Here is a 25,645-nt window from a genome sequence, read left to right on the forward strand (position 1 = left end):
AGTGTAGTAGTGGTTGTTAGGAGTCTGGCCCGGGGGAGAGAAGGCTGATGGGACGGGGGCGGGGCAGGCCTGTGTGGTGTCTTCCCCGACGCCTGGAGGAGGAGGGAGGGTGCTCGGGGCAGCGCCACCACGTAAGTGGGAAACATCTCGGGAGCTGCTGAAAGCCTGGAAGGGAAGAAGCGTTTGGGAGAGGCAAAGACTGCGCTGCCAGGTTGGGAGGTGGGTAGAACGGCGGCGGGTGCTGCTGGCAAGGAAGCCGGATTGGGAGGGAGGCCTAGTCGGAGAGCTCGCTGTAGTAATAGTTGTGGGCAGCCGGGGTCGTCCTCCAGCCGGCTGCCCGGAACTCAATGATCTCCAGCAGCAGCAGCTGGGCCAGGGAACTGAGGCCGGCTGGGAGCAGGAAGCCATCCCGGATCAGGACAAAGAGCTCATCCATGCGCTGCCTGTTCATCTTCTCCAGCTGCTCCCCAACCCTGTGCAGCTGCAGCACCAGGCAGTCCACCTGCAGGGCACAGTGGGTGGTGACTCCCCCGCCCCGCCAGCCTATCACATAGAGCAGCCATTAACTGAGCTCTTGCTCTGTGCCAGGCACCGTGCTTGGCCCTGGGCGCACGTTTTCCCACTTCATCTTCACACCACATCACGTATGCAAGGAAACGAGTTCAGGGACTCATCTAAGGTCTCCTTAGATCATGTCTCCGAAATGCCGTTTAACCCCTTTCCTCCCCGCTGCCGCACACCTCCTGACCCTGGTTTGGTTTCTAGCCATCTGTATGCACAGCTAGCCAAGGCGCTCAGCATTCCCACCGCAGGGTGGCCTTCCTGCTGATGGAGGCCTCCGAGCCAGTAGGTTTTGGCTGTTCTCTGTTCTGGATAAATTCCAGACCTGGCAGCATGTCCTGTAACTGTGACAGGCTTTAACTGCCCCCACCAGGCTCCTGCCTCAGGAAGTGATGCCCTCAAAAGCCTCCAGGGACACTGGGCTGGCATTCTGAGCTGAGCTAAAGGCAGCCTGCCCCCACAGCCTTCTGTGCCAGAGCCACCCACCTCTTCCTCCTTGTTCAGACTGTCGGGCTGGGCCAGCCGGAAGAGGCAGTCGTAGACAGGGTTCACCAGAGCCATCATAGGCATGTTGCTCACCTGTGGGGGAGAAATGGGCCAGAGCACTGGCTTAGTAGTGGCCTCAAGAGACAGGCCATTCCCGCTGCACAGGGTGGCTGCACCGGCCTCACCCTCAAGTAGTCAAAGATGTTGCAGATAAAGGTGACATAGCAGACCCAGCCCTGCAGGGAGCGGGCTCGAAGCTGCTCCCGAGCCTGGTACTCCTGTTGCAGCCGGTTGAGGAGTCCACGCCGGAAGACACTCTGGCCCGCGTGCTTGCTCTCTGCCTGCGAGCCAGGGAAAGGATGGTCAGTGGCAGGGGACGGTGCTATCGCAAACCCCACCCAAGCTTCCGTGGCTGAGGACGCTTTTGTGTCACTCCTCTCTGCCTGACGGGAGGCCTCTGCATCTCTGCCCTGCTGGCCAGGCCTCTGCCCAGGCCTGAAGCACCTTCTTGAAAGTGTGTCCCCTCTTCTCTACCAACCCTACCCAACCTGAATAATGGCGTAGCACATGCGTCCTGCTTCCTTGCTGAACACACAGTCCTGCAGAGAATGGTCCACAATCACATTGGCCACTTTCTCCAAGTCCACGGCACCTGGATCTGGGGCAAAGATCGGGGGTGGTCTCGAGCTGCTTAATTATCACATTTGCCTCCACCCGCTCCTAAGGACTGGAGATGTTTACAAAAGAGCACGTCCATTATCTGCTTACGTTTAGAGACCTGAAAACACAGAAATAACCACCCGGGAGCAGCTCCAGCGAGCCTCCCAGTGGCCTGGGGAGGGTTATGGGGCTATTAGAGACTAATTGAGGAATGCTAGTTTTTCAAGACATCTCCTGGTACTAGGTTGAGGAAGGAGCGCTGAATAACAATGTGACAGCGATTTCATGAAAGAAAGTATTCTCATAACACACACATGTGAACCCTGACGTGAGTAGGCCAGGCTGGGCACTCCCACGGACTTAGTTTGGCATGTGATGGGCAGTGCTAATTGTTAGCTGAGTCAAACTTCTGCGTGCTGGAGGGAAGGCTTTGATCCAGGACAATTTATCTCCTCTGCCAAGCAGAGCACTCAATACTCTGTCCCAAGTCAGGGAGCTCTGCATATTCAAGAGGGCTGGTTGCAGCAAGGGCGGGAACCAAGTCCAATGTAAGGACTTAAGGGGCGGGAACTATGTTCTGTGTCCCACCCCTTTCATGGTACTTTCAAAAAAGGCGCTGCAATCAGAGATGACTCTGATTCACACTCCCAAATACCGGCCTAAATGTAGCTTGTCTTCCATTTTGAGAGGTAGGTTGCTGACTCCTAATCTCAGAAATTGAAGGAAAGAGAGGTCTGGGCGTTCCCAGGCTAAGGCTCAGTCCTTCAGTTCTGGGCCCCATGTCCTGCACCTCTGGAGCCAGGCTCAGGAGGGCTCCCCGTGCTCACCTTTGAGTGCTGTCTTCAGCAGTTGCTGGGTCTCTGCATCAAAAGACTGGATTTTATACTCCTCTCTACCAGACTCCCCCATGGCCATCCAGCCCCCGCGGCTCTTTACCGGGCTGGAACTAGTGACAGCACCTGGGAAGGAGAGGCGAAGGGAGAGGCCTCAGGTGTGGAGCGTAAGGCTGGGGATCCCAGTCTGCAGGGCCTGGGTGGGGCTGGCCAGCGCTTGGAACAGGTGCTCCTGGGTAGTCGTTGGCATTTGGTGTTTGGCTGCGAGCCCAAGCTTGGCTTCTGGTGGAGATCGGGCACCAGCCAGGCACCTGTTGCTGGGTTGAGGAACCCCTGTAGCTTCTGGGATTACACAAGAGTAAAGAGATGAAGGATGAAAACTGCCGCCTCTCCAGGCCCAACGGGAGGCGGGGTTATTCTCAGCTGATAACAAGGGTGGGTGAGGTGCACTGGGCTGGGGGTTTGCGTAGGTGGATAGTAGACACTTGCCCTGTCTATATAAACCGGCCTGGAAGCTGCTGGCCCAGCACCATTCCGGACGAGTGAGAGGGCCCGGGGCTCCAAGCTGCGTACTGCTGTCCCAGTGGGGTTCCAAGTCCCTCTCTCTAACCCTCCCCATCAGCTTTAGTCTGAGTCCTTCTCAGTCCACCAAGACTCGCCCTCCAGCCCTCAGGCTGGGGCCGGCCTGCGTGGGTGGGCGCAAGAGCCTCTTCTGCCACCTAACAGTTGGGAGCCGAAGTCCCGGGTTCTGGCCAGCTTCAACCCTGGGCCGAGTGGCAGAAACCCGGCGCTGCCCATTCAGGACTCTTAAATTCTCGAGCTCCATTCTAGATCCTTCCTCTTAAAGAGGAAAGCGGGACGACTGTCCCCCAGACGTAATCCCTGTTGGTGGTCCCTCCTGGTCAAAGGAGACGACTTTAGGGGTCTCCAGACCTGGGCAGCTCCCCTAAGCCCGGAACGCCCTCCCCGGCGGTGCCGGGCCGGTAGCGGGGCCCGCCGTCCGGTGTCGCGCGGGAGGGAGAAGCGGCGTGAGCGCCAGGACCCACCTGCCGGGCCGGCACCGCGCCCGCGTGCCCGGAGGCCGCTCGGCGGACATGGTGCGCGCGCCCCGCGTCCGCGGCGAGGCCGGGGAGACCAGCAGCGCCTCGCCGCCGCTTAGGTCATTTCCTAGCGCAGCGCCGGGGCGGGGCGTGGGGCGGGCCCGAGGGGGGCGGAGCCGGGCCGGGCCGGGGTGGGGCGTGGGAAGGGGCGGGGTCTGGGGAGAGGTGTGGGCGGGGGCAGATGCGGGGCCGCCTCGCCAGCCCCATCCTGCCAGAGCCCGGGCGACGCTGCTCTCGTCGCCCGGTCCGCCCCGAGGTCCCTGGCGTGGGGCCGAGGCGGGGCCACGCGGGACGTCCGCGACACTGCCCCCACCACCTCTGTCCTCTCCTCACCCGGTTCGACCCAGGCCTGTCTGAGATCACAACGGCTCGTCGGCGCCGGGCCGAACCGGACCTGCTCCTCTACCCGCGAGCAGCCTTTGACCTTAAGCGGTGACACGCCCCCTCGCCGCGCCCCACGCCAGGGGCTTAGGTTAAACCCGGGTGTGGAGAGGAGACTGCTGGGCCAAGCGGCCGGGGAGGAGCCTCTGGGGGGGGCGTGGTCCATACCCAGGCGGCCCCAGGGAGCCAGAGGGGGAAGGCGGAGATGGCCAGAGAGGCGGGACTTCACAGGTGGTGGCCGTGTAACCCCTACTCCCACCCCCCAAGGTAGAGAGGGTGGGGGGAGGGGGGTTATAAGGCTAGATCAAATCTCACTGACCGCCCTCTCATACATCCAGTACAAATGACTCCGGTAAAATAACTTGACAATAGTGGTCCTGCCCAAGAGAAAGAGTCCCAGTGGTTAACTTGTGACCGCAGGCATTGGAGTGACCCTGAAGTTGCGCAAGCCCCTGGCTCCATCTTTCTTGGCTGGGATGGAGGAGAGGCTCGGTCCTGCAACCCAGACAGAGCCGGCAGCGGTTGGCCCTGGGTTGCAGGAGGGACCTGCCTCTTCCCTTCCCCTAGACAAGACAGAAGTGTTGAGGACCGTGTCCTGGGGCCCAAATTCTCTCCTGTTAAGAGTCACCAAACTGGTCACTGGAGAATGGATGAGGAGAGAACTCAGCTGCAGCAAAAGAAACCAATGAATAGGAGAGATGAAGAAAATAAAGTTTACTTCAATGGAATTTCATAAAAAATACATTCAGGAAGCTGCCTCCCTGCAGCCCCAAGCCCAGGCCTTGGGTGTCAGAAACCCTGTGGGTGTTGCAGGGCTCTCCGGCCTCAGCCTGCACCTTCGTAATCAGCAGCAAAGACCAGGGAAGCCTCAGGGTTCAGGGTCCCAGACATACACAAAGCCCTAGACCACAGACGAAACAGTAATAACGAAAGAAGGGGCCAGTAGGGTCCTGATGCCCATTCAAGGCCAGCTCCCAGCTGGTGCCTTCTTAGGACAGCACAGGCTGCAGCCAGAGCCCAGAGGTGAGGACAGGCAGGTGGAAGTCCTGCATGAGACTCCTGTCCCCGCCCCCCCACCCCAGCCAACCCCACAGGCCAAGTGCCCTTCGGGGGAGGGGAGAACTGGCACGGCACCCTGGCTGTGACCGGTCCTGTGGGAGACGGAGGAGCCTGAGCGGCACGCCTGCAGACATGAGTCGGAATATGGCGGGTTAGAAAGTGACCAGTTCAGCTTAGATCCCTCCCCCAGAGCCGGAGGCACAGCCGCCTCAGGGACGTGACTACTGGGAAAAGTGGAGTCTGAGAAAGGCTGGGACCCCTTCTGTCACACTCCTGTGAGGAGGGACGTGACCTGGGAGGGAGGTTGGAGGATTAAGGTAAGGAATGTGCTTTTAGCTTTAATGTCTATTAAATAAGTTGCTGAGAATCAGAGCTCAGGTGTGGGGACCTGCCAAGGGCCGTGTCCCAGCCCTCACGTTCCACTGCGGCCCCACCCAGAGCCAGGAAAGCTCTCCGGGCCCATGGGCTAGGAAGTCAGGATGCAGGTGGCATGGGTCAGATGGAGAATCCTCAGGCTCCCTGTGACTGGCATGGTTGGGACCCCACAGCCTACGTCCTGTGCCCTCCCCGTCCTCATGCAGGGGCAAAGCCCTTGCCCTTCCAGTGGCATCCACGCTGGCGGGATCGAGGCTGCTGGCCGCTCCCCAGGGCCATCCGAGCCTCGGACGGCTGGCTCAGAAAGATGGACCAGGCAGCATCTCTCAGTGTGACACCCGTCGTAGGAAGGTCGTCTTCCTTCTTTCAAGAGGTCGCCTGCGGTGAAAGACCTCAGGCCACCTTCCGGCCCTCAGGGCTGGCTGTTTGCCGTCCTCATGCGGTGGAAGAGGTTACAGAAGAACTCGTACCAGAAGAACACGAGGCCAGTGGAGAGCGCAGCCTTCAGCAGGCTGGGGGACAGGCCCTTGTAGAAGCCGCGGGCGCCCTCCTCCTGCAGCACCTGCCTGGCGCAGTCCAGGAGGCCCCTATAGCTTCGAACCTGGGGAGAAGGGGACTGGGTGAGGAGAGAGGAGGCGACAACAGGGACGTTGGCTCCACCCTCTTGTCAACACTCCTGGCACGTAACAGCTCCCGATGAATACTTGCCGAGGAAGGAGTGAATGCAAAACAGAGAGAAAAGGAACCTCATCCTTTCTCTTCCGTGTGGGCTAGTTCAGACTTAACGGCTGAACTGCCTGGAAATCAGCGCTGCACAGAGCTCCTCCCTGCCCAGGAGGCTCCCACTGATGGGGGCTCCTGAGGACCCACCGAGAGCTCTGGACCCACTCCGCGCAGGCACCTCTGACCCTTGGCCCCTTCCCACCTGATCCCCCTCGGTCAAAAGCTCCGATTCTGGCCCTCGTTAGCTTTTGGCCTGACCAGTGTCACCCCTCCAGCCTGGCCTCCTCCAGTTCTCCACGCACTGCTGCCGGACTGTGTTCGCAAGACACAGCTCTACTCAAGCCTTGCTCCCCTCTAAAAGCTCCAGGAACTCCCGATGCCGGTGATGACGATGACGATAGTGACATCATAAAGAACCGAGTCCATTTGGCCTCAGCTCCCCTCCCTGCCCTGCCTGTTGTTCCCTGCTGTCCCTCTCTTCTGGCCCCTGTCAGGCGCATTTCTTCGCGTCTCGACGGCCCGGGCGCACAGGTTCCAGAGGGGACAGCCCGGGAATCACCCGCCATGCCCACCTGCACCGCCACTGCCCACCGCCACAGCCGTCACAAACTTAGCGCTCCAGAAGGAGGGGGTGGAAAACCACCACGGGAAAATCTACGCAGACGGAGGAACGACTGGTAACGTTAGAAAGGTGCCTGCGATAGGCTTCTCTGACTGACGAACCCTTCTAGTGCCTTCACAATATAATTTTGTTGATCAAACTTAATTCACCCCTTTCCAACACCGATAGCACGAAGCAAAGATCCCCATGCACCAGTGCGAGTCCCCTTCTCCGTGCTGGTACTTCGGAGACCCTTCTCATGAGGTAAACGCTTCATCTCGAACTGAACTAAAGGCTTTTTTAAGCACAGACACTGTGAATTCTCCTTTGACTGGATCTTTCCACAGGGCTTTGCGTGTGGCTTTCCCATGTGCCCGGGGATCCCCAGGTACAGGTTGGGGGTGAAAGGGCAATGTTGCCCAGGGGGCAGGAGCTGACCGGTGCTGGGCAAGGGTCAGAGCTGTCTGCAGGCGGGGCAGCTCACCTGGCCAAAGGTGACTCGCGCCTGCTCGAACCCTCCAACCTGCAGCCGTTTCTTGAAGAGGTCCAGGGGGTACGTAAGGGTCTTGCTGATGACTCCCGCTCCACTGCCACACAGCAGGTTTTTGAGGTTTCCTGAACCAGAAAAGTGGGATTGAGGGGAAAATGCAATCTAGGGCAGACAGCTTTAAGGTCATGAGGTCTAATTCTCCACCGTAAAACAAAGCCCCATGAGCATCCTTGCCCTCCGAGGAATTTAATCCAAGAGACAGGAAACCAGACACAGCCGCTCTCGGCAAGCAAGACAAGGGACTGAAGATTGGGCAAGCTGGTGGCGGGAGGGGTGTGAGCCTCGACTAGTGAGTGACCTTCCCAGCTGTGCTCAGTTCAGGCTCGAGAGGGACAGGATGTCCCCCCACCCACCGCCACATCCTCCCCAAACAGAAACCAAATAAACGCACAACCAAAAGCAGGCTGTTTGTAAGTTGGGCCTCTGACAAAAATGAAAACCATGACTAATAGGTGGAAATGTCAATGACGCCGCTCATGGGCGTGGCAGGAGCTGGAAGAAATAAAGGCCTCTATGGTGGCTGGATTCGTTTTGTGGGTGGGATTACAGAGTGGGGTTCCGAGGACTGTGGTATCTGAGCTTCTGACAGGACAACTTTATTTCCTATGTGATTCAGAGAGAGACGTTATGGTTTGGGAGTGGGGCGAACGGAGACCCAGGTTCCCCTGCGCGGGGGGCCCTCCTACCGTTTTTCTTCCCTTCGGCTGGCATGGCCCACTCGTACATGTGCTTTAAGGAGTTGTAGAAGGAGAACTGGAAGCCGGCATAGGGGAAGATGGCGATCAAGGTGGGGTTCAAGCCTTTGTAGAAGACCAAGGGGCCTTCGGTCCTGTACATGGTGGCCACAGCATCCCGCAGGGTTTTATACACCTGGACAGTACACATGCAACTCAGGAACACAGCCCTCCACACGTACCTCCCCTCACTCCAGCCACCGCGGCGTTACTTCTGCCAAGCTGGATGAAAATTCCAAGAGTGGGGTTCGCCGGTGACTCCCTTTTGAGCTATTTACACAATTGATACATCCGCGTGAGTGCACAAAAGCACGTGTCCTGCGGAACAGCAGACGACCAGACGCCCACCCTCGGGTGACTGGTACGTAAATTACAGCACGCCCGTTCGAAATAACACGGGAATATGGTGCAACTGCTAAAACAGGAGGTAGCGACCGGCATGACCGGCAGGAGCTCATCCCGCAAGACCTCAGTGAAGGATCGGCAAAATGCAGCCGAGCAGGTGCAGTGTTTGTGGAGGAAACAAACACCCACAGAGATTAGAACCCCCACCCCTCCCAGGATATACAGGCAGCAGTACATCTCCCTCCCGCCCTGGCCCCCCCTCCACTCCCCCCACCTCCCCCTCCATCTACTCCCCCCACCCCCCATGTGGAGGTGACAATCGCTCTTCCGCCTTTCCTGTGTATCCTGGTATCCTGTGCCGGAAGATGCATCTTATGCTGTTCTGCAGCGTTTGTGTAAGTCAATCAACCTGACTAAAATAAACAAACCAAAAAAGAGCTCTCAGGAACTAACATACACTAGCCGACATTTTAAAAATTCAATGGAGGGCCCAAAAGACAACATTTTAAAAATTCAATGGAGGGCCCAAAAGACAAAAGTCAGGCAACCGCCTGGACAGAAGGACAGGAAGACAGAGAGATGAACAATGGCAGGGAAAAGCTCCCTCAGAGGACCAGTCGGGATGGATGCCCAACGGACACAAATTCCTGAAAGAAAAAAAAAAAAAAAAAACTGCGGGCAGGCCATTGTGACTGGGTAACTCACGACCATTTTCCAGGCATGAAGGACGTGAGTGTCTGGTCGAAGGGACCCAGGAAGTGCCCAGCACAGTGAAGGAAAGAGACACGCAATGGTGCACGTCACTGGTACATTTCTAGAATGCCAGGGATCAAGAAAACGTCTGGGGGAGGGGCCGGTTTCATATAAAGGATGAGTCATCGGAATGGTTCTGGAGTTTTCTCCGACAACTCTGGGAGCTGCCAAGAGTTCTGTTCCCAAATCGGCAGTCAAGCGTAAGAGCAAGAGCATTCTCTGTCAAGGCGTCTCTAAGGAAACCACACCTCCGGATGTGCTCCGTCAGAACGAAGGCCTAACCCAGAGAGAGAAGCCACGGCTCCAGCGAGGGAACTCCTGAGAGGACAGCTGGCAGCTGTCCTAGAGCAAATAGTCCAGACCGAGGCCAGAAGGTGAAGGGTCCCCGGGCGGGGGTGGGGGGACCCTCGGGAGGGGCTCCATCATGACGTGGGACTGATGAGCGTGGGCCGAGCCTATCGAGAGAGGGTTTGAGGGCGAATCTGTGATAAGCACGTAGTAAGCTAAACAAATACAACGCAAGGCAATCCCTAACATCAAGAAAGACAGAGCTATAAAAGAAAATGTCATCGTAATATAATTTAAGGCTCAGAAGTAACATCATTTACATAATCATAATAGTATGAACACTGAATATTGGTTTAGCCAAAATCTCCTCGACGGTTGCACTATAATTAGGTGAGAGGAAGCTCCAGCACACACGAGGTGGTGGTGAGAACTAAATCCTCATCTCACAGTAGCAGCCAGTAGTTAACGTCTACGAATAAGAAGGAGGTAGGGAGTGGAAGAAGGAAGAGAAGAGAAAAGAAAACAGAAAAAGAAAAAAGAGAGATACAGTAGTATAAGCATGCTACTTAGCATCAGGAAGTAAATAATGGAAGAAACAGCTACAAGTATTAAAAGTGGTTGCCTCCAGGGATCGGAATCAGGGGTGTGGCTGGTGTTTTCTTGTTATAATTCATGACGAACTACCTGTCTTTTTAATCTTTATACACTTTATGTGGTGTTGATTTTTAAAAATTTTTAAAGTGAGGTTTACCGTATGAATGCTACTAGTTTAAGGAAGGTGGAGTTTTGTAGTTTTTAAATGGGTCTCTCTCTTCCCCTCACTTTCACAAAGACAATTTTCTAGCCATTCCAGAATCTAGAATCCAGTATTTCAATCATCTTAAGCCAGAGAGGTGACATGCCACTCCCTCTTCTTGGTACTGCCTTCACTTTTTCTTCTTCAGACTTTCACTACAGGTCGGAAAGTAACAGGAGAGGATCACGGCATGCCCACAACAGAAACCGAAGGATCGTCACCGGCCCTCTTTCTTGATCCTAGCTGCTGCCCAGGTCGGCCTGTCCTCCTCATCTATAAATGCCCATCCCTTCCACGTCCCCGCTCAGCTCCTAGGGCTGTCACCCCAAACCTCTGTCTTCTACTGAAGCGTCATCTAGCTCTCATGCTACCATCATTTTCTTCCAGACTGTTCCCAGGGAACTCTGCCCTTCTCAACCAAAAAAGGCATCAGGATGTCTCTGAAAAAAAGGCCTTTCCTGACCCAGGATGCCCACCCAAGGCAACTCAATGATATTGACGGAACGGAAACCAGTTATTCCTAATTAGTCCCAGAGCAAATCCTTAAGCTAAATGTCAGTCCCTACCAAAGAAATCCTACAGTAGAAGGAAGACAGGAGGAAAGCTATTCCTGGTGGAAAACACACGCGCGCACACACGTTTGCACACGCGCACACGGTGTTATTCTCATGTCCGTCCGGGAAACGGAGAGCATGGTGGGAGGTCTGCTCCAGGGGTTAATCCCTCACTTCCACTCAGTAAGTTCTTCCCTGAGTCTGACTCAGTTACACCGCTTCCTCCAATCCGCTCTTTGTGGAAACCAAAAACATTCTCACAGTAACACAGCGATCCGACCTCAGGTCTCACGTCCCCCGACGCCTTCCCTGTCCACCCCGCTGTCTGGTTTTGTGTTGATTCCCACTCGGAGGTTCTGCCTCCCCCGGAGGCCGCGAGGGCGCGAGACCGTGTGACCGCGTGACCGCGTGACCGCGTAGGGGGCTGAGCACAGCGACAGGTTTTACGAATGGGCTGACGATGGGCTGAAGACGCCAGCCTTTCCCAGGGAAAGAGCCGAGTCTCTGGGCCACCGTCCGTCACGCGGGCGCCCCTTCTCTGTCCCGGCCACTCACCTTGGGTTCACCCTGAGCTGCAAAGCGGGTGCGCAGGACGTCCACGGGATGCACGGCGAGGGTGGCCGCACAGGCCGACAGGCCGCCACACACGAAGTGCACTGAGAAGTCACGGGCGTCGTACACGCTGGCTCTGTGCACCAGCTCGGTCAGCATTTCGAACGACAAAAACTGCAAGAGCACGTGACAAAGTCAGTGACAAACGCCTCCCAGGTGGGGCCCAGTGCTGGGGAGGAGGAGACCGTCGTCTTGAGCAGTGACAGAATTTTGTGCGGCTCAGGTGCCATTTTACATGCTATGGGAGTTGAGCCAAGTAGCAAAGGGTTAAAAATATATATAAGATTTTATATCAGAAAATTCTACTCATTAACTTAGTTTCCTGAGATCTGGGAAAAGGTGGCCGTTATCTGATTCTCGGCAAGGGACGTGTGTGCCGCTGGGGAAACGGTGTGCCCTGGAGCAGCTCTGTCGGGGAGATCCCACCAGTCCCCTGTCCCTTGGTGCCACCCCCCTTATGCTCAGATCTTCCCCCAGCCACCTGAGGACGGCTCGGGGCCCTGAGAGCAGGAGCCGCTGTGTCTGGTCATCACGCGGCAGCACCTGCGTGCTGGCTGCAGAGCGGAAGGGCAGGGGCACAGCGACACGGTGCACGCCCGACCTGAGCACCTGCTGTGAAGTCACAGGAGGAGCAGGTGGGGACGACCGTGGAGCTAGCTGCCCCGGGGAGAACCCTGGCTCTGCCACTTTCTAGCTAGTGACTTTGGTTGGGTTAATTACTTACGCTCTCTCTGCCTCAGTCTTCTCATTTGGAAAATAGGAACGACCGTGAGAACCTGCCTCAAAGAACTGCTGTGAGGCGGCAGGTGTAGAGTGCTTAAAACGGGACCAGCCCACGAGTCGTGCTGTGCCAGGACCGGCGGCCACCGGTACCACTACGCCACCGCCGAGCATTACGTGCCATGAAATGAGCCGGGGGTCAGCTCAAGAATGAGTGGGCGAGAGTCAATAGCTGGCTTCCGGTGCCAGCCCTGCCACTGGCAGGCTGTGTGGCCCCGGGCAGCTCGCTCGACCTCTCTGATCCCCATAACGCTTGCTCTAGCTTCCTCCCAATGCTGTCGGCACGTTCGAAGGAAGCAAGGATGTGAAAATGCTATTTTGAAAAGTGAAAAGCATTGTATCGTCATATGCCAAGCCCCACTGGGGGTGCGGTGTCAGGACAGCCTTCTCGGTGTGAGACCCAATACGCGGTAGGTGCTAAGACCCTGGGGGGGGGGCCTGGGGCGGGAGACGCCTGTGCTGCAGCTCAGTCTGACTGTCTTCAATTCGTCGGGCGGGTTCCCAGTCAAGATGAGTAAGAAGCGTGATGACCACCTGCGGCTGCCTGCCCCAAGCTGTGTCTCTGTGCTCCCCTACTGAGCAACTCAACCCCAGAGGCCTGGCAGGCCCCCTGCCACCTACTTGGACAGCTCCATAGCCTATGGAGAGAAGCTGGGCTGGGATGTGTCCCTTCCAGAATGCCGTTGGGCCCTCCTCCTGCAGAATCTGTCTCCCGGCCTGGAGGATCCCATGGTACTTTGCATTGGGGTCGCTGCGAGACAGGCGTTCGATCTGAAGCTAGGAATCAAAATCGCGAAGGTCAGGACAATGGGGGCAGGGGTGGATAAGAGGAAGTTTCAGAAAAGGTAACAAAGGCAACAAAGGCTTCTCCTTGACAAAGTTCCAAGCTCTCAGGAACTGCTTTGGCAAGAGTGAACTTATCTTCCGACCTATTACACGGAAATAAAGGGGGGTAAGGGTACCTGGAAACGGATCTTGATGACATCCAAGGGACTGATCAGCGCTCGGGTGACAAGTCCAGATACAGACCCAGCCACTGCCACCTCGAAATTGGAGACATTCCTGCCATCGGCTCTGGGGTCATAGCCGACCATCCCTGCCTCTGGCCCATACAATGTCCATCCGTTTCAAGCTAAATGCAAGAGACATGAAGTAAACACCCGAGCAAGTTCTTAGGGTCTCTGTTCACACATCACCTGCTTGGAGCAGCCATCTAGAACAGCGCCCACGTCTCTTTTCATCCCCGTAGCCTGCTTTATTCTTCTTTACACAGTTATATACTAGACATTTATTCCATCCATCCGTTTCTTGTCTCTCTCACCCAATAGAATTCAAGCCTATGAAAACACGGCCTTGGTCTCATTTGTTCATCTTTGTATTTCCAGGGCCTGGAATAGAGCCCCAGCGTAGTGAGTGTTCACAATATTTGTTGATTTCATGAATGAACTTGGTCGGAAATCGTTCACTTCCAGAGGTCAACTGGCTTTCCAAGACACCTGCCTGGGTGAAGCCCTAGGCTGCCTTAGCGTGAGAGCAGAGCAACTCCAGCTGAGTGCCGAGGGGGGCCGTCAGACATGCGGCTCCAAGAACGATTCCCTAACAAGCCCGCACGATCCGAAGGAAGAGCCCAGATCTCCCCCTTCGCCTCCTTTTGCATCTCCCTTCCCCATTCTCTGCACACGCCTCAGGCGCATGCACAGCAGCGGAGCCTGCTACGCTATGAAGCGACGCTCCCAGGCCCAGCGGATCCCCGTGGACCTCCTCAACCCCACTCTGGACCACTCTTCGGTCTCTTCAGCCGGGGTGGGATCAGTGCTTCCCCCAGGGCTCAGCTATGAAGCTTCCCCTCCCGGAGTTGCACTTCCGTCCTGCTAGCATTCATAGCACTTGCTACTGTGTGTTCTGTGCCCTCCGGCCACAGGAGGTGGGCTCCACAAGGGCAGAGGCTCAGCCTCCTTCCAGCCAGATCTCCAGGGCCTGGCACAGGGCCTGGCACACCCCAAAGGCTCTGAAAGCAACTAACGGACAAATGATTAAAGTAACTTTTAGATTCCAGAAGTAAAGTGACCTTGCAGAAAGAGAGAGAAGGGAAAAAAATCCCACCGTCCTCACATTCTTCACTTTACATATTCCTGTCTGGCTTTTCATTTTGTGTGTGTGTTCATGGCTTTTAAAACATGAAATGTCATCAACATGATTCCACGTTGCCACAAGACCTACACAAACATCATTTTAAATGGCTAGATAACATTCCGTTGAGTAGCTGTGCCACCATTTGTTGAGCACTGTGGTTTTTAAAAAATATAAATTTATTTTAAAACTACCTAATTCCATTTTTAGCTAGAACAGAGTTTCTTAACCTCGGCACTACTGACATTCTAGAATGGATGATTCTTTGTAGTTGGCAGCTGTCCTGTGCATTGCGGGATGTTGAGCAGCACCCTGTTCTCTGCCCATGGACGCCAGTACCATCACACTCCCCTGTGACAACCAAAAATGTCTCCAGACATTGACAAATGACCTCTGGGGTGCAAAACTGCCCCTGGTTGAGAACCATGGTTCTAGAGAAATACTAGCATAGGTGTGGAAAATGTCATGCATAGCATCACTGTTTGTCAAACTGTATATGATTCAAATGCTTATCGAGGTTGGGATGGATAAATATACTAAGTCACGCTCATGCAATGGAATACTATTCAGCCATTAAAAAGAACAAGCCAGAGCTACACACACATTTAAAAAGATGTCCACATAGATTGAAACATGAAAAAAAAGCAGGTTTCAGAATAGTATGTCTAGTATAACCCCATATTTGCCAGGGAGAAAAAACCCCAGCAAGACCTACATATGCTCTGCATAGTTGTGTAACGCATAGGGGAAAAGCGTGTGACAATGCACACGCACCGACAAGCTGGGAAGCTACCTGCGGGGGCAGGGATGGCAAGAGGGAAAGGAGATTTCTCCTTGTTTCTTTGTGCCATTCTGTATCGTTTGGATTTGTTGTGGTCCCCCAAAAACCCTGACTAAAACTTAATATAAAAGGCCCTACTTTAGAAGAGACCTCAGAATCAACCCAGTTCCCGCCCACACAGTGACAATCTCCGCCTCAGCATTGACTCTTTTTCTCCTCTCACCCACCCTGGAACTCTGCCCCCGCCACTCCCTCGGCCCCAAGTCCTCACTTTTCTGAAAGTACCAAAGTAGCGCTCCAATCTACCCTGGAAGCCAACACATTTCCATGGGACTCTGTCAACCAAGTCTTCCAAAATCACACTGTATTAAAAGCCTAATGGCATGAAACCCCTGACCCCTGCCAGGAATGTGCCCATTCCTTGGTACCTTCTCCGATTCCCTCAAAGGAGGAGACCTAGCCTTTCCTATCAACTTCTCTGTGACATTGACACAAGCCGCCTCTCCCCAAGCACCTGTGAGGAGCAATTTAAACACGGGGGCAGATGATTGAGAGGCAAAGGCTCTCTGCAGGTTGCCCAGGGACTGCCCAGGTCACACGGAGCAGGGCCAGTTCCTTGCTGTCCCAAGGGAAGGAGGCATTTCTGTAAGCAGCTCTGCATTGCTGGACACAACCTTAGACCTCAGATCAAGAAGCCCGAGTTCAGATCTGCCTCTCCCATGTATCTTGGGCAGGTTTATTGAACCTGGGCTCATTTTTCTCTTCTGACAAAAGGGCGTAATGTCTGCCCTGCCCACAAGAGATTGCTGTCAGGGTTAGGCAAGGAGCCTTATGCGACAAGTTTGTAAAAAAGGTAAAAGGTCAAAGGGCTTGCTAAACGAAGTCCAATTGAGGCCCTACTTTTTCTGCTGTTCAAAATTTCCTTCTCGTATAGATGAGCCTTTACATTTATCTAAAGAGACGAAACAAAATAAAATGAAAATATATATGTAAACAGCACCCAGAAGATGCGTGGCCTCTGGCGTGAGTGGCAGGGTGGGTGGGGTGTGTGTGAGTTTGCCTTCGCCACCCCTGCTCTTACTGAGGAAGCCCCTGGTGTTCGGGTGTGCACGTGCCCACGTGTTCAGCTACGAGTCTCCGCAGATGTTCCCGCGTGTGGACACAGGTGTCCAGGTGTGCTTCAGGGCGTGGTTTTTGTCCTCCCCGAGTCTGAGGAGGCGCCTGCGAGCGGGGCTTTGCTTCCTGCGTTCCTGAAGATGCTTCTCAGGTCAGGCATGACACGTGTGCGTACGGTCCCCGCCCCCGCGTGAATACCTGCGCGTGTGCGCTCCCTCCGGGGAGCGAGGGTGCAGGTCCCCGGGAGGACGGCCAGGAGGGCAGAGGTGGAGGTCACTCACCGGTACTGGACGGCGCTGCCCAGCTCTCCCTGCCCTTCTCTCCCTCCCGCCTCTCGCAGTCTAACAGCAAAAGTCAACCGCACTGGGCAGTAACTGACTGGCTCCTGCGCTAATCACCGCGCAGCTTCCGACAGACGCTGGACCAATGGCTGCTCAGGCGCCAACCGGCCAACGCCTCCCGCAAGGTGTGTATGGGTAATGTAGTCCTTCGCCACCAAGGCCGTCCCCTTGCGAGGCGCAGAGCCTCCTGGGAGTTGTAGTCCCCCTGCGCTCGCGCGGATGTCGCCTCTACGTCAGCAGGAAGGGGACACCTAAGCCCGGCTCCGCCTTCCGAGGCGTCCGCGCTCTGTGGTGTGTGGCTCGGATCAGCCTGCGGGAGGTTGAAAGGTTAGGGAGCGCTGAAGTTGACCTGCTTTCTTCAAAACAGATAACGTAAACTTGGGAAAGATGGAGGAAAGTTTAGCAAAAACCTGGAGGACATGGGGGAAAGAATAGGTGGGTTTTTTAAGGCCAAGAAAAGGACGGCAAAAATACAGAGATTTTGTTACCCCCGGGGTTTATTATGTGTAATTTCTCATTATAAAAATATATAGACACATTACAGAAGATGTGGAAATGACTCATCGCACCGCTCACAACGCAAGTAGCGTCAGCGTTTTGCAAGACTATTTCTTCCTGATTTTTCGATTGCGTTTTTCACATCAGTGCAATCATTTTGACGTACAATTTAAAAACAATTGTTACTACACAACTTAAAAACATTTTATACATGTACAAAAGTAAAGATAGCCTAATGAACCACCGTAGAGTCATTACGAACCTTCAATTAAGCAACTCAAGGTCAGTCCTATTTCCTCTACGCTTGTGTCTGCGTCGCCCCGCCCGTCCAGCATTATTTCGAAGTAAATACCAGACACCCTAGGATTCCAACTAGTAAACATTTCAGAATGGATCTTTAGAAGACAAGCATTCCTCCTTTTAAAACATACTATCACCCCCCCCCCAGAAAAAAAACCAACAATAATTTCCTAATATCGAATATTGAATTAATGTTTATATTTCTGATTGGGGTATAAATATCATTTTTTAAAAACTTTGTCTGAATTGAGATCCATACCATATATTGCAAATGGTTAATATATTTAAGTCTTTTTAAATCTGTGGTTTCCCTCTTCCTCTCTTTTCCGCTTGCAATTTCATTCCCCACCCCTTTTTTTTTTTTTTAAGAAACTAGGTGGTTTGTCTTGTAGAGTTTTAGAATTTTCCCCAGTCTGGATCTTGCTGGTGGTGTCCCCTGGGCATTGTTTTAATATCTTCCTCTGCCATCGCATCTTCTCTGCATATTGATAATTAGATCTAAAAGGTCTAAACAGATCAAGTTTAATTTATTTTTTTTTACGAGAGTACCTATGTGGCATCGTGTACATCCATGAGGAGAATCATAATGCCTACATGTCTCATTTTGTGATGTTTGCAGCCACTGATGATTGAGGCATCGATTAGAGGCTGTAAATGTAAATTTGTTCGTGTTGTGTATATCATTAGTTGATTCCTTTTTATTGCTGAGTAGTATGCCATTGTGTGGATATTCAACAATTTGTTTATACATTTACCTGTTGATGAACATTTAGGTTGCTTTCAGTGTTGGAAGCATTACAAATAAAGCTGCTATAAACATTCATATGTAAGTTTTTGTATGGACAAAAACTTGGGCGCAGACCCAGGAGCGCAATGTCTGGATCATATGGTTGGTGTATACTTAACTTTTTAAGATACTGCCAAACTGTTTTCTAAAGTGATTTTACTATTTTACTTTCCCACCAGCAGTATGACAGTTCTAGTTCCTCCACATCCTTGGTAAGGTCATTCATTATAAATTTAGCCATGTAGCGGTATCTCATTGTGGTTTTGATGTGCATTTCCCTAATGAGTATGTTGAGTATCTTTTCATGTGTTTACTTCGTATCTTTATATCTTCTCAGTGAGGTATCTGTGCAAATCTTCTGCCCATTTGTAATTGAATTATTTTGTTTCTTATTGTTTTCAGAGTTCTTTATATTTTCTCGACATAAGCTCTTTATTATATATGTAGCTTATCTTTTCACTCTTGTGTCTTTCAAAGAGCAGAAGTTCTTAATTTTAATTAGGTCCATTTATTGATTTTCTTTCCTTTTATAGATCATGCTTTTGGTATTATACCTAAGAATTCCTTCCCTAGCCAAAGGCCATAATGATTTCCCCCCTATGTTTTCTAATGGAAATTTTACAGTTTTAGCTTTTACTTCTAGGTCTCCGATCCATTTGGGGTTAATTTTTGTGTGTGACATGAGATCTGGATTGAAGTTCTCTCTCTCTCTCTCTCTCTGCATTTGGTATTTAATTGCTCTAGCAATTAAAAAGTCTATTCTTTTTCCACTGAATTACCTTTTGCACCTTTGTTGAAAATCAGCTGTTCATGTGTACACAAAATTTTGAATTCTATTATTTTCATTTAACATAAGTGTTGACAGCATTGTCCACACAGGAAAGGTGAAAAATGTTAAGGTGGGAAGAGCCCAATACAGAAAGTTAACTTCCTGTCCTTCTCGAAAGTGTCCCCTGCTGTGCCCTCCCTTGCTACCTTTGTTCTTACTCACTTTCTCTGTCGGCCTTTGTGTCATTTATCTATTTCCCATTAGTTTTGTGGAATGACCACTAACCTCTCTCCAGACAATCTCTTCAGCTATCGAAGCCTTTGGGTCTACTTGGTTCTGGACTAGAACAAGCTCACATTTTAGAATAGGCTTCCCAATTGTCATTCAGCGGATAAACCAGCCGGACTTCGGGCTGCAGCTAATTATAGAGTGCGTTAGACTCAGAGAACCGCAGGTCATCAGAACGGGAAAGACTCATGGCCAGGGGCCAAGGCCCCGAGGGACTAGTTGATGTGCCCAAGGTTCCCCAAGGTCAGATGGCAAACTGGTGGCCATGCTGGGGGGAGATTAGTAGTAGGTGCCGATTTTCCTGGGTTTACACCTTGTTTCTAGTTTTTGCATATCTGAAATGTGGTCATTTCATTAGAAGTTAAATATTCTAAGTAAATCATATCATATGAAACGAGAAACAGGAAAATAACGGTTCCTGTCAGGTTGGGGAAGTGAATCCTTCTGTGACCTCATCAACATTTACCCTAAACAGATTTATTAAAAGCTCCTTTGGACTTCCCCCACCTCCTCTGCAGGAGTAAATACCTCCCTGGCCTTGACCAAATAGAGTTAGTATTTATCAGTTGCCTAAGCCAATGATCTTTTTCAGCGGAGGCAAAAGACTCTACTGCCCTAGTGGGTTTGTTCAGCCATGCCATCCGGACAAGGTCTGAGAGCCAGGAGGGGACTTGCTGTGGCTCTTTGGCAAAGCGCCGTTTCTCTGGGCTGCAGTGTCTCTGTCTATAAAGATGAAAAGGTTGAACTACATGATGTCTCAGCCTTGCTGCCTCTGTACCTCCACACGTCTAAAAAAAAATCTGCATTTTCAGTAAGCATCACAAGGGTTTCAACTTGAGCAGATACAAGAATCCTGTAGGATGCTAATTTAAAAATGCAGATTGCCCCTCCATAGGGACATTCATCTTGATCAAGTGGGTCTGGCACATGGCCTGAGAATGAGCATTTTGGTTGGTGGCCCGCATTTGGAGAGACAGTGAATTGGGGATACACATCTCAACCGATCGTCCTGGGCCTGCCTTTATCTCATGACTCTTTATGAGATAAAGGACCTCTCTCCATGGCCAGACACTGTTTCCGATGCTGGGAATACAGCAATGAGAAAACCAGAGCTTCTTCCCTGGTGAAGCTGACTTTCTTTCACTGAGTAATGTGTATCTGAGTTTCCCCCATGTCTTTTCATGTCTTCATAGCTCATTTCTTTTTAGTGCTGAGTAATAGTCCACTGTCTGGATGTATCACACAGCTTGTTTATCCGTCCGCCTATGGAAGGGCATCTTGGTTGCGTTCACATTTTAACAATTATGAATAAAGTTGCTATAAATGTCCTCGTGTAGGCTTTATATGGATGTAAGTTTCCATAATTTTTTTTTTTCTTTCACATACAAGTGCTTTATTGAATTCAATTGTAGACACAGGTGTATAACACACAGCTGTGAAAAGGGGGACAGCCCCAGGCTAGGGGCAGCTCCCAGTGGCCTCTGTCACTTTTTATGATGTCTAAAATTTCTTAGAAGATGATCAGCGAGCCACTGTAGTAGTAAAATGAAAGCGATGGTCAGAAAGAGGCCCGAGACCAGGGCTAAGATGCTCAGACATGTGGCGGGGGGTGCAGAGCCCTGGGCCCCTGTCACGTCGCCCAGCACCTTCTGGTCCCTTCCCAGGGCAGGCGAGAGCCACGAAGCCCAGCAGCAGGGGGTCACTGAACAGGGACCAGACGATGTGGTCGGGCACTGCAGCCAGCCGCACTGTGGGCGTTGGTCATGGTGGGCCTCGTGGGCACCGAGGTCAGGGGTGCCCCCAGCACGGCCACCTCGTGCTCCTTCTTGAGCATCTCATAGGCTGGGGGGTTCTGGTGTGGGGGGTGGTAAAGAAGGGCTGGGAACTGAGGTTCCTGGTGCAGAGACAGAGCAGCCGTCCATCCATTATTCTTATTTACTTATTTTTCAAACTTTAGGGGTTTAAGTTTGAGAAAATCACGAAAAACCAACAACTGCTAGAGGATTCTGGAGGAAGTTCTGACAGGTCAAAGACATGGGCCTTTCTGGTCCAGTTCCCTTTTTTCTGTCCTTTCAGATTTAGTCAGCAAATGACTCAAACAGCAATAAATTAACCAAGAAAAAAAAAAAAAGAGGGAAAGAGGATTTACCGTCCAGTAACTTTCAAGAGCTGATTTCTCATGCATTTTAACTCTCCTCTGTTGTTTTTCTCAGCAGAGCTGAATGTCAAGAGACTACAGGGAGGGTCAATGTCAGGCCAAAGAGAAAAGTCTCCCTGTTTGCTGGAGGGGTCTCCAGGCTTGCAGAGTCCTGGTTTTCAGCATCGGGTTCTCTCTGACCAGAACAGCCACCTTTGAGGTGACAACACCCCACCCGTCACCTGTGTCTGAGCTTCCCTGAGAAGGTGTTTTCTGCTGTGTCCAGGGGAAGCCGGTCTCCGCTCACCACCAGGTGCGCTGAGGGCGAGCGAGGACGTGCAGCTCTGTCACGAAGGAGGGGCTGGCATGCCCCACATCGACCGCAGACAGCGTCTTCCTCCCCCGCAACTTCTGGTCCCACCAGACTCAAGGAACCTCGGATCTGGATGTCGACAATAAAAAGATGAACCATCCAGTAAACCAATTAGGCAAGAGGTTTGAGCAGACATTTCCACAAAGATATGGATGAGCAATAAGCAAGTGAATATCGTTAATCAAAAGGAAGCGCAAATTAAAACCACCATGAGATGCCACCACACATCCACCAGAGTGGCTAAAATTAAAGACTGATAATGCCAAATGCCAGCAAAGCTATGGAGCAGCTGGAACTCTCATACAGTGCCGGCGGGAGTGGGAAATGGGGCGAACGTGGGAAGAAGCCAGGCAGTTTCACCTGCAGTTCGACGTGTATACATCGAGCTAGGTCATCTAGTGCTTGGCCTGTAAGAAGATAAAGGGGTTTCTATCTTTTTAATATTGCATCGTGGTAAGAATGTTAGCACGCGATCTGAGATCTACCCTCTTAAATTTTCATGTGCACGATACGTTCTGTGGACGGTAAAGCACAACACAGACCTCTAGAACTCACACGTCTTGCTTAACGGAAAGCCTATGCCTGTCGATCAATAACGCCTCAGTCCCCTTCTCCAGGCCTTGGCGATCATTGTTCTACTCTCCAATTCTACGAATTGCATCACTTTAGATACTTCGTAAAAGTGGGATTGCGTGGCGTTTGTCCTTCTGTGACTGGCTTACTTCACTGAGCACACGCATAATGTCAGGGTTTGTCCATGTCATCCCATATTGCAGAATTTCCTTCTTTCTTAAGGCCGAATAGTATTCCAGTGTGTGTGTGTGTGTGTGTATCACATCTTCATTATGCATTCATCTGTTGATGGACATTTGGATTGCCGTATCTTGACTACTGTGAATAATGCTGCAATAAACACAGGAATGTTAATACTTCTTCAGGATGCTGATTTTAATTATTTTGGATAACTACCCAGAATTGGGATCACTGGATCATATGGACGTTCTGTTTTTTAATTTAACAGTATGAGAAACCATACTGTTTTCCACAGCAGCTGTACCAATTTTTATTCCCACCAACAGAGTGCAAGCATTCCAATCTCTTCACATCCTCTCCGACCCTCGTTGCTTTTGTCTTTTTCTTTTTTAGTACTAGCCATCCTGACAGATGTGACGTTTTGTTTTGAGAAGAGTAACCTCTCTCCATGGGTTACTTTTCTCAGGCTATAAAAGTGTCTGGAAGAGCAACTTTATGGTCAGAAAGTGTTTATGAAAGAACTATCCGTTACTCAGAACGAAATGTTTTGAATTTTGTCCAAGGAAGAGTTTTGAACTTAAACAGAGTTCGTTACAGGAGTCGTCGAGCGTCTCATGTCGGACGGCAGCTGCGTCCCTCAGCCTCGGTCACTTGCTCATCACAGTCGGTCTGTTTGCCCAGCTGCAGGGCAGGGAGCTAGAAGCAGCGGCAGAACCTTGGAGCTTGCCGGGTTGTGGGGTTTAAACATGAGATTTGGGCACAGTTTTGTCCGTCTGAGATCAACCGCCAAACCACTTCGAGCAGTCGGATGGGTCAGCAGGGAAGCGAGATCAATTTGTCGAGAGAAATCAATACCTTCCCCTATACAAACAAGCATCAGCTTTGATGGAAGAGATGACCTGATTTAAAATATCAACAAAGCAGATGAAACATCTGGAAATAAACATTATGAGAAACAGGCGAAACCTCCACGAGGAACACTTTGAAACCTTTCCGAAGGACCGGGAACTGGACAACGGGCGCGTTCTTGGGTAGGAAGGTTCACCATCGCAAAGACGGCAGCTCTTCCGAAGGCAGTTTATAAATTTAACGTGATCCAAATAAAAACACCCAGGGGCTTTTTTCCCCAGAACTAGAAAAGATGGTTCTGAAGTTTACACAGAGAGCATAAACAAGCAAGAAGAGCCAGGAGGACTTGGGAGCAGAGAGCGATGGGGGAGGAGGGACCTGGTCTGACAGCCGAACCGGCTGTCAAGCCTCGGGGATCGGCCCAGCGTGCCTAGCGCCGGCCCAGGACGCAGACAGAGCGATGGAGCAGAAAGCCCCGAAACAGGAGCTCGCCTTACGGAGACTGAGTGTGCAGAACGCATCCTCTCACATCTGAGACCTGACGATGGCCCTTTTAACAGCCGCTATCGGGGCGAGTGGGTAGCCGTCTGGAAAAAAGAGCGATGGACCCGGGTTCACACTGATCACCACGGTAGCCTGAAAATGGATCAAAGATTTAGACATAAAAGAGTGAAAACAGAGATGAAGTCCTTTGTTCTCAATGAGAACAAGAGTGGGCTCGGGGCTGGCTAGGCGTGGGCTGGATTCGGAACGAATTCCTGGGTGCGGGATCCAGCACCGATTAACCCACGAAATCCTGGGCACGCCTATCCATCACACGCAGGTGGCTTTTTAAAAAAAATAAATCGCAGTTTCTTGATCTGAGGTTTAGAAGGTAACTTGTTTCAGATTACCTACCTGGTCACTCTCAAAGCATAGCAGGAGACCTAGCCAAGGCCATCCAGTCTGGGATCCTACCGGCTGAGCAGTAAGAGCCACGTAGCTGCTGGGGTGGGACTCGGGCTTAGTGGAGGTGGGGGGTGGGGCGGGGGCCACAGGACGGGTCAAGGAGCAGGCCTGCCTTCAGGGAGGAGCTCCTCAGTGGGGCAAACAGAGGAGGCGGCAGGCATTTGGGGTTTGGGATCTGTGGTGGAGCACGAGTTCCTGGGAGCTGGGCAGATCGGGGTTCTCAGAGGCTGCGGGTGCGGAGTCAGCTCTCTTGACAGGTCGGGGATAAACAGGCAAGCAGGGAGGAAGAGAAACCTTGGCCTCGGGTCAGAAAGGCTAAGGCCGGGATGCCAGGAGGAACTTAGGGGGCCAGAGAGTTGGAGAACTGGATCAGGCTCAGAAGGTCAAAGGCCTTGAATACCAAGATCATGGTGGGTACCGGTCCCATTTCACTTAATACTTTATAAAACGCCTACGTACGTAACCATGTTGGCTCCTCCGGCCAACCCGGTGACATTGGCTTGTTTTTTCGACAGATGAGCAAAGAGAGCAGAGGTTAAGGGCCTCCTCGCCCAAGGTCGCGCAGCCGGGAATAAAGCCCTGGGTCTCCTGCCTGCCGCTCTTTCTCCTGTCACCTCGTTGCCGAGGGGCAGGAGCCTGCACTTCGTCCTCTCAGCGACCCGGCAGCTGGGCGCGTTTTCTCAGCAGAGGAGGGAAGGCGTGGCAGGGCAGTTTGAGGCCAATCTGGATCGGCTAGGGGAAGAGACAGGGTGGAGGACAAGGGGCCTGGCCAGGGGCGGCCACAGGGAGCCTGTCCTTGCAGCAGCGTCCCTGGACGCACGGCCGCCCTGGCAGCGGGTGGCCCTGGTTTGCCTCCCGCCCGTCCGGCCTCTCCTGCGTCTCCTCTGCTGCTGCTCCCTCCTCTCTCCCTGTCCCACCCTCAGGGTGTGGCCGTAGCTCAGGGCTCGCCCTGCATCCTGCCCCCTTTCCTCATGCAGAGTGAGGAATGTGAGGTCTCACCCAGGGTCGTGGCCTCGGGGCCACCTCTATTCCCACAGCTCCTGATCCCGGGTCCCCTGCTCGGATTCGTCTCCTGAGCTACAGGCAACATGTTCTGCTGCTCCTAGATGTTTGTCCACAGGCGTCTCAGATCCAGCCTGTGTAGCCTCCCCGCCTGCTCCCCTGCCTCCGGGGGTCTCTATTTCAATCAATGGCAACCCCAGGTCCCCCACTGCTCAAGCCAGGGTCACCCCTCCTTTTCCTTCACCTCCTGTGTCTTGCCGCCTGTCCTACTGAAGACGCCCAGCGTCTGTCTGCTCCTCCTGCCGCCCCCATCTCGGCAGAACGACCGTGCCGTCTCTTACGTCAACCCCCTTCTCCACTGTTCTAGCCAAACGGGTGCGTC

The 25,645-nt window shown here is 52.6% G+C and overlaps 2 protein-coding genes and 2 long non-coding RNA genes across 8 annotated transcripts; 2 read left to right on the top strand and 2 right to left on the bottom strand.

The window, feature by feature from the left end:
* Positions 1 to 3: 3 nt before the first annotated feature.
* Positions 4 to 4,050, bottom strand: MIF4GD (MIF4G domain containing). 2 transcript variants are annotated; one of them, XM_016132531.2, is made up of 6 exons: positions 3,974 to 4,050; positions 2,535 to 2,666; positions 1,596 to 1,705; positions 1,233 to 1,388; positions 1,048 to 1,140; positions 4 to 502 (listed from the first exon to the last, which is right to left on the bottom strand). In XM_016132531.2, the coding sequence occupies exons 2-6, from the start codon at positions 2,620 to 2,622 to the stop codon at positions 275 to 277; spliced, it is 675 nt and encodes a 224-aa protein (XP_015988017.1). In that variant the 5' UTR covers positions 2,623 to 2,666; positions 3,974 to 4,050; the 3' UTR covers positions 4 to 274. The 2 variants fall into 2 exon arrangements, with proteins under 2 accessions (XP_015988017.1, XP_015988016.1); XM_016132530.2 differs by lacking the exon at positions 3,974 to 4,050 and adding an exon at positions 3,587 to 3,722.
* Positions 4,051 to 4,711: 661 nt separating this feature from the next.
* Positions 4,712 to 16,594, bottom strand: SLC25A19 (solute carrier family 25 member 19). 4 transcript variants are annotated; one of them, XM_036222888.1, is made up of 7 exons: positions 16,500 to 16,594; positions 13,154 to 13,323; positions 12,813 to 12,968; positions 11,355 to 11,525; positions 8,016 to 8,199; positions 7,264 to 7,394; positions 4,712 to 6,056 (listed from the first exon to the last, which is right to left on the bottom strand). In XM_036222888.1, the coding sequence occupies exons 2-7, from the start codon at positions 13,283 to 13,285 to the stop codon at positions 5,868 to 5,870; spliced, it is 963 nt and encodes a 320-aa protein (XP_036078781.1). In that variant the 5' UTR covers positions 13,286 to 13,323; positions 16,500 to 16,594; the 3' UTR covers positions 4,712 to 5,867. The 4 variants fall into 4 exon arrangements, with proteins under 4 accessions (XP_036078781.1, XP_036078780.1, XP_036078782.1 ...); XM_036222887.1 differs by having other exon boundaries at positions 16,417 to 16,571; XM_036222889.1 differs by lacking the exon at positions 16,500 to 16,594 and adding an exon at positions 16,184 to 16,410.
* On the top strand, positions 8,965 to 14,316 carry LOC118603867. The gene is made up of 2 exons (XR_004951399.1): positions 8,965 to 10,499; positions 10,633 to 14,316. It is a non-coding gene; the product is annotated as an uncharacterized LOC118603867 (long non-coding RNA).
* A 236-nt stretch (positions 16,595 to 16,830) lies between the features above and the next one.
* LOC118603868 lies at positions 16,831 to 24,172 on the top strand. Its single transcript, XR_004951400.1, has 2 exons — positions 16,831 to 17,339; positions 21,418 to 24,172. It is a non-coding gene; the product is annotated as an uncharacterized LOC118603868 (long non-coding RNA).
* Positions 24,173 to 25,645: the final 1,473 nt, after the last annotated feature.

Source organism: Rousettus aegyptiacus, unplaced genomic scaffold (assembly GCF_014176215.1).
Source record: "Rousettus aegyptiacus isolate mRouAeg1 unplaced genomic scaffold, mRouAeg1.p scaffold_m13_p_6, whole genome shotgun sequence".
NCBI lineage: Eukaryota > Metazoa > Chordata > Mammalia > Chiroptera > Pteropodidae > Rousettus > Rousettus aegyptiacus.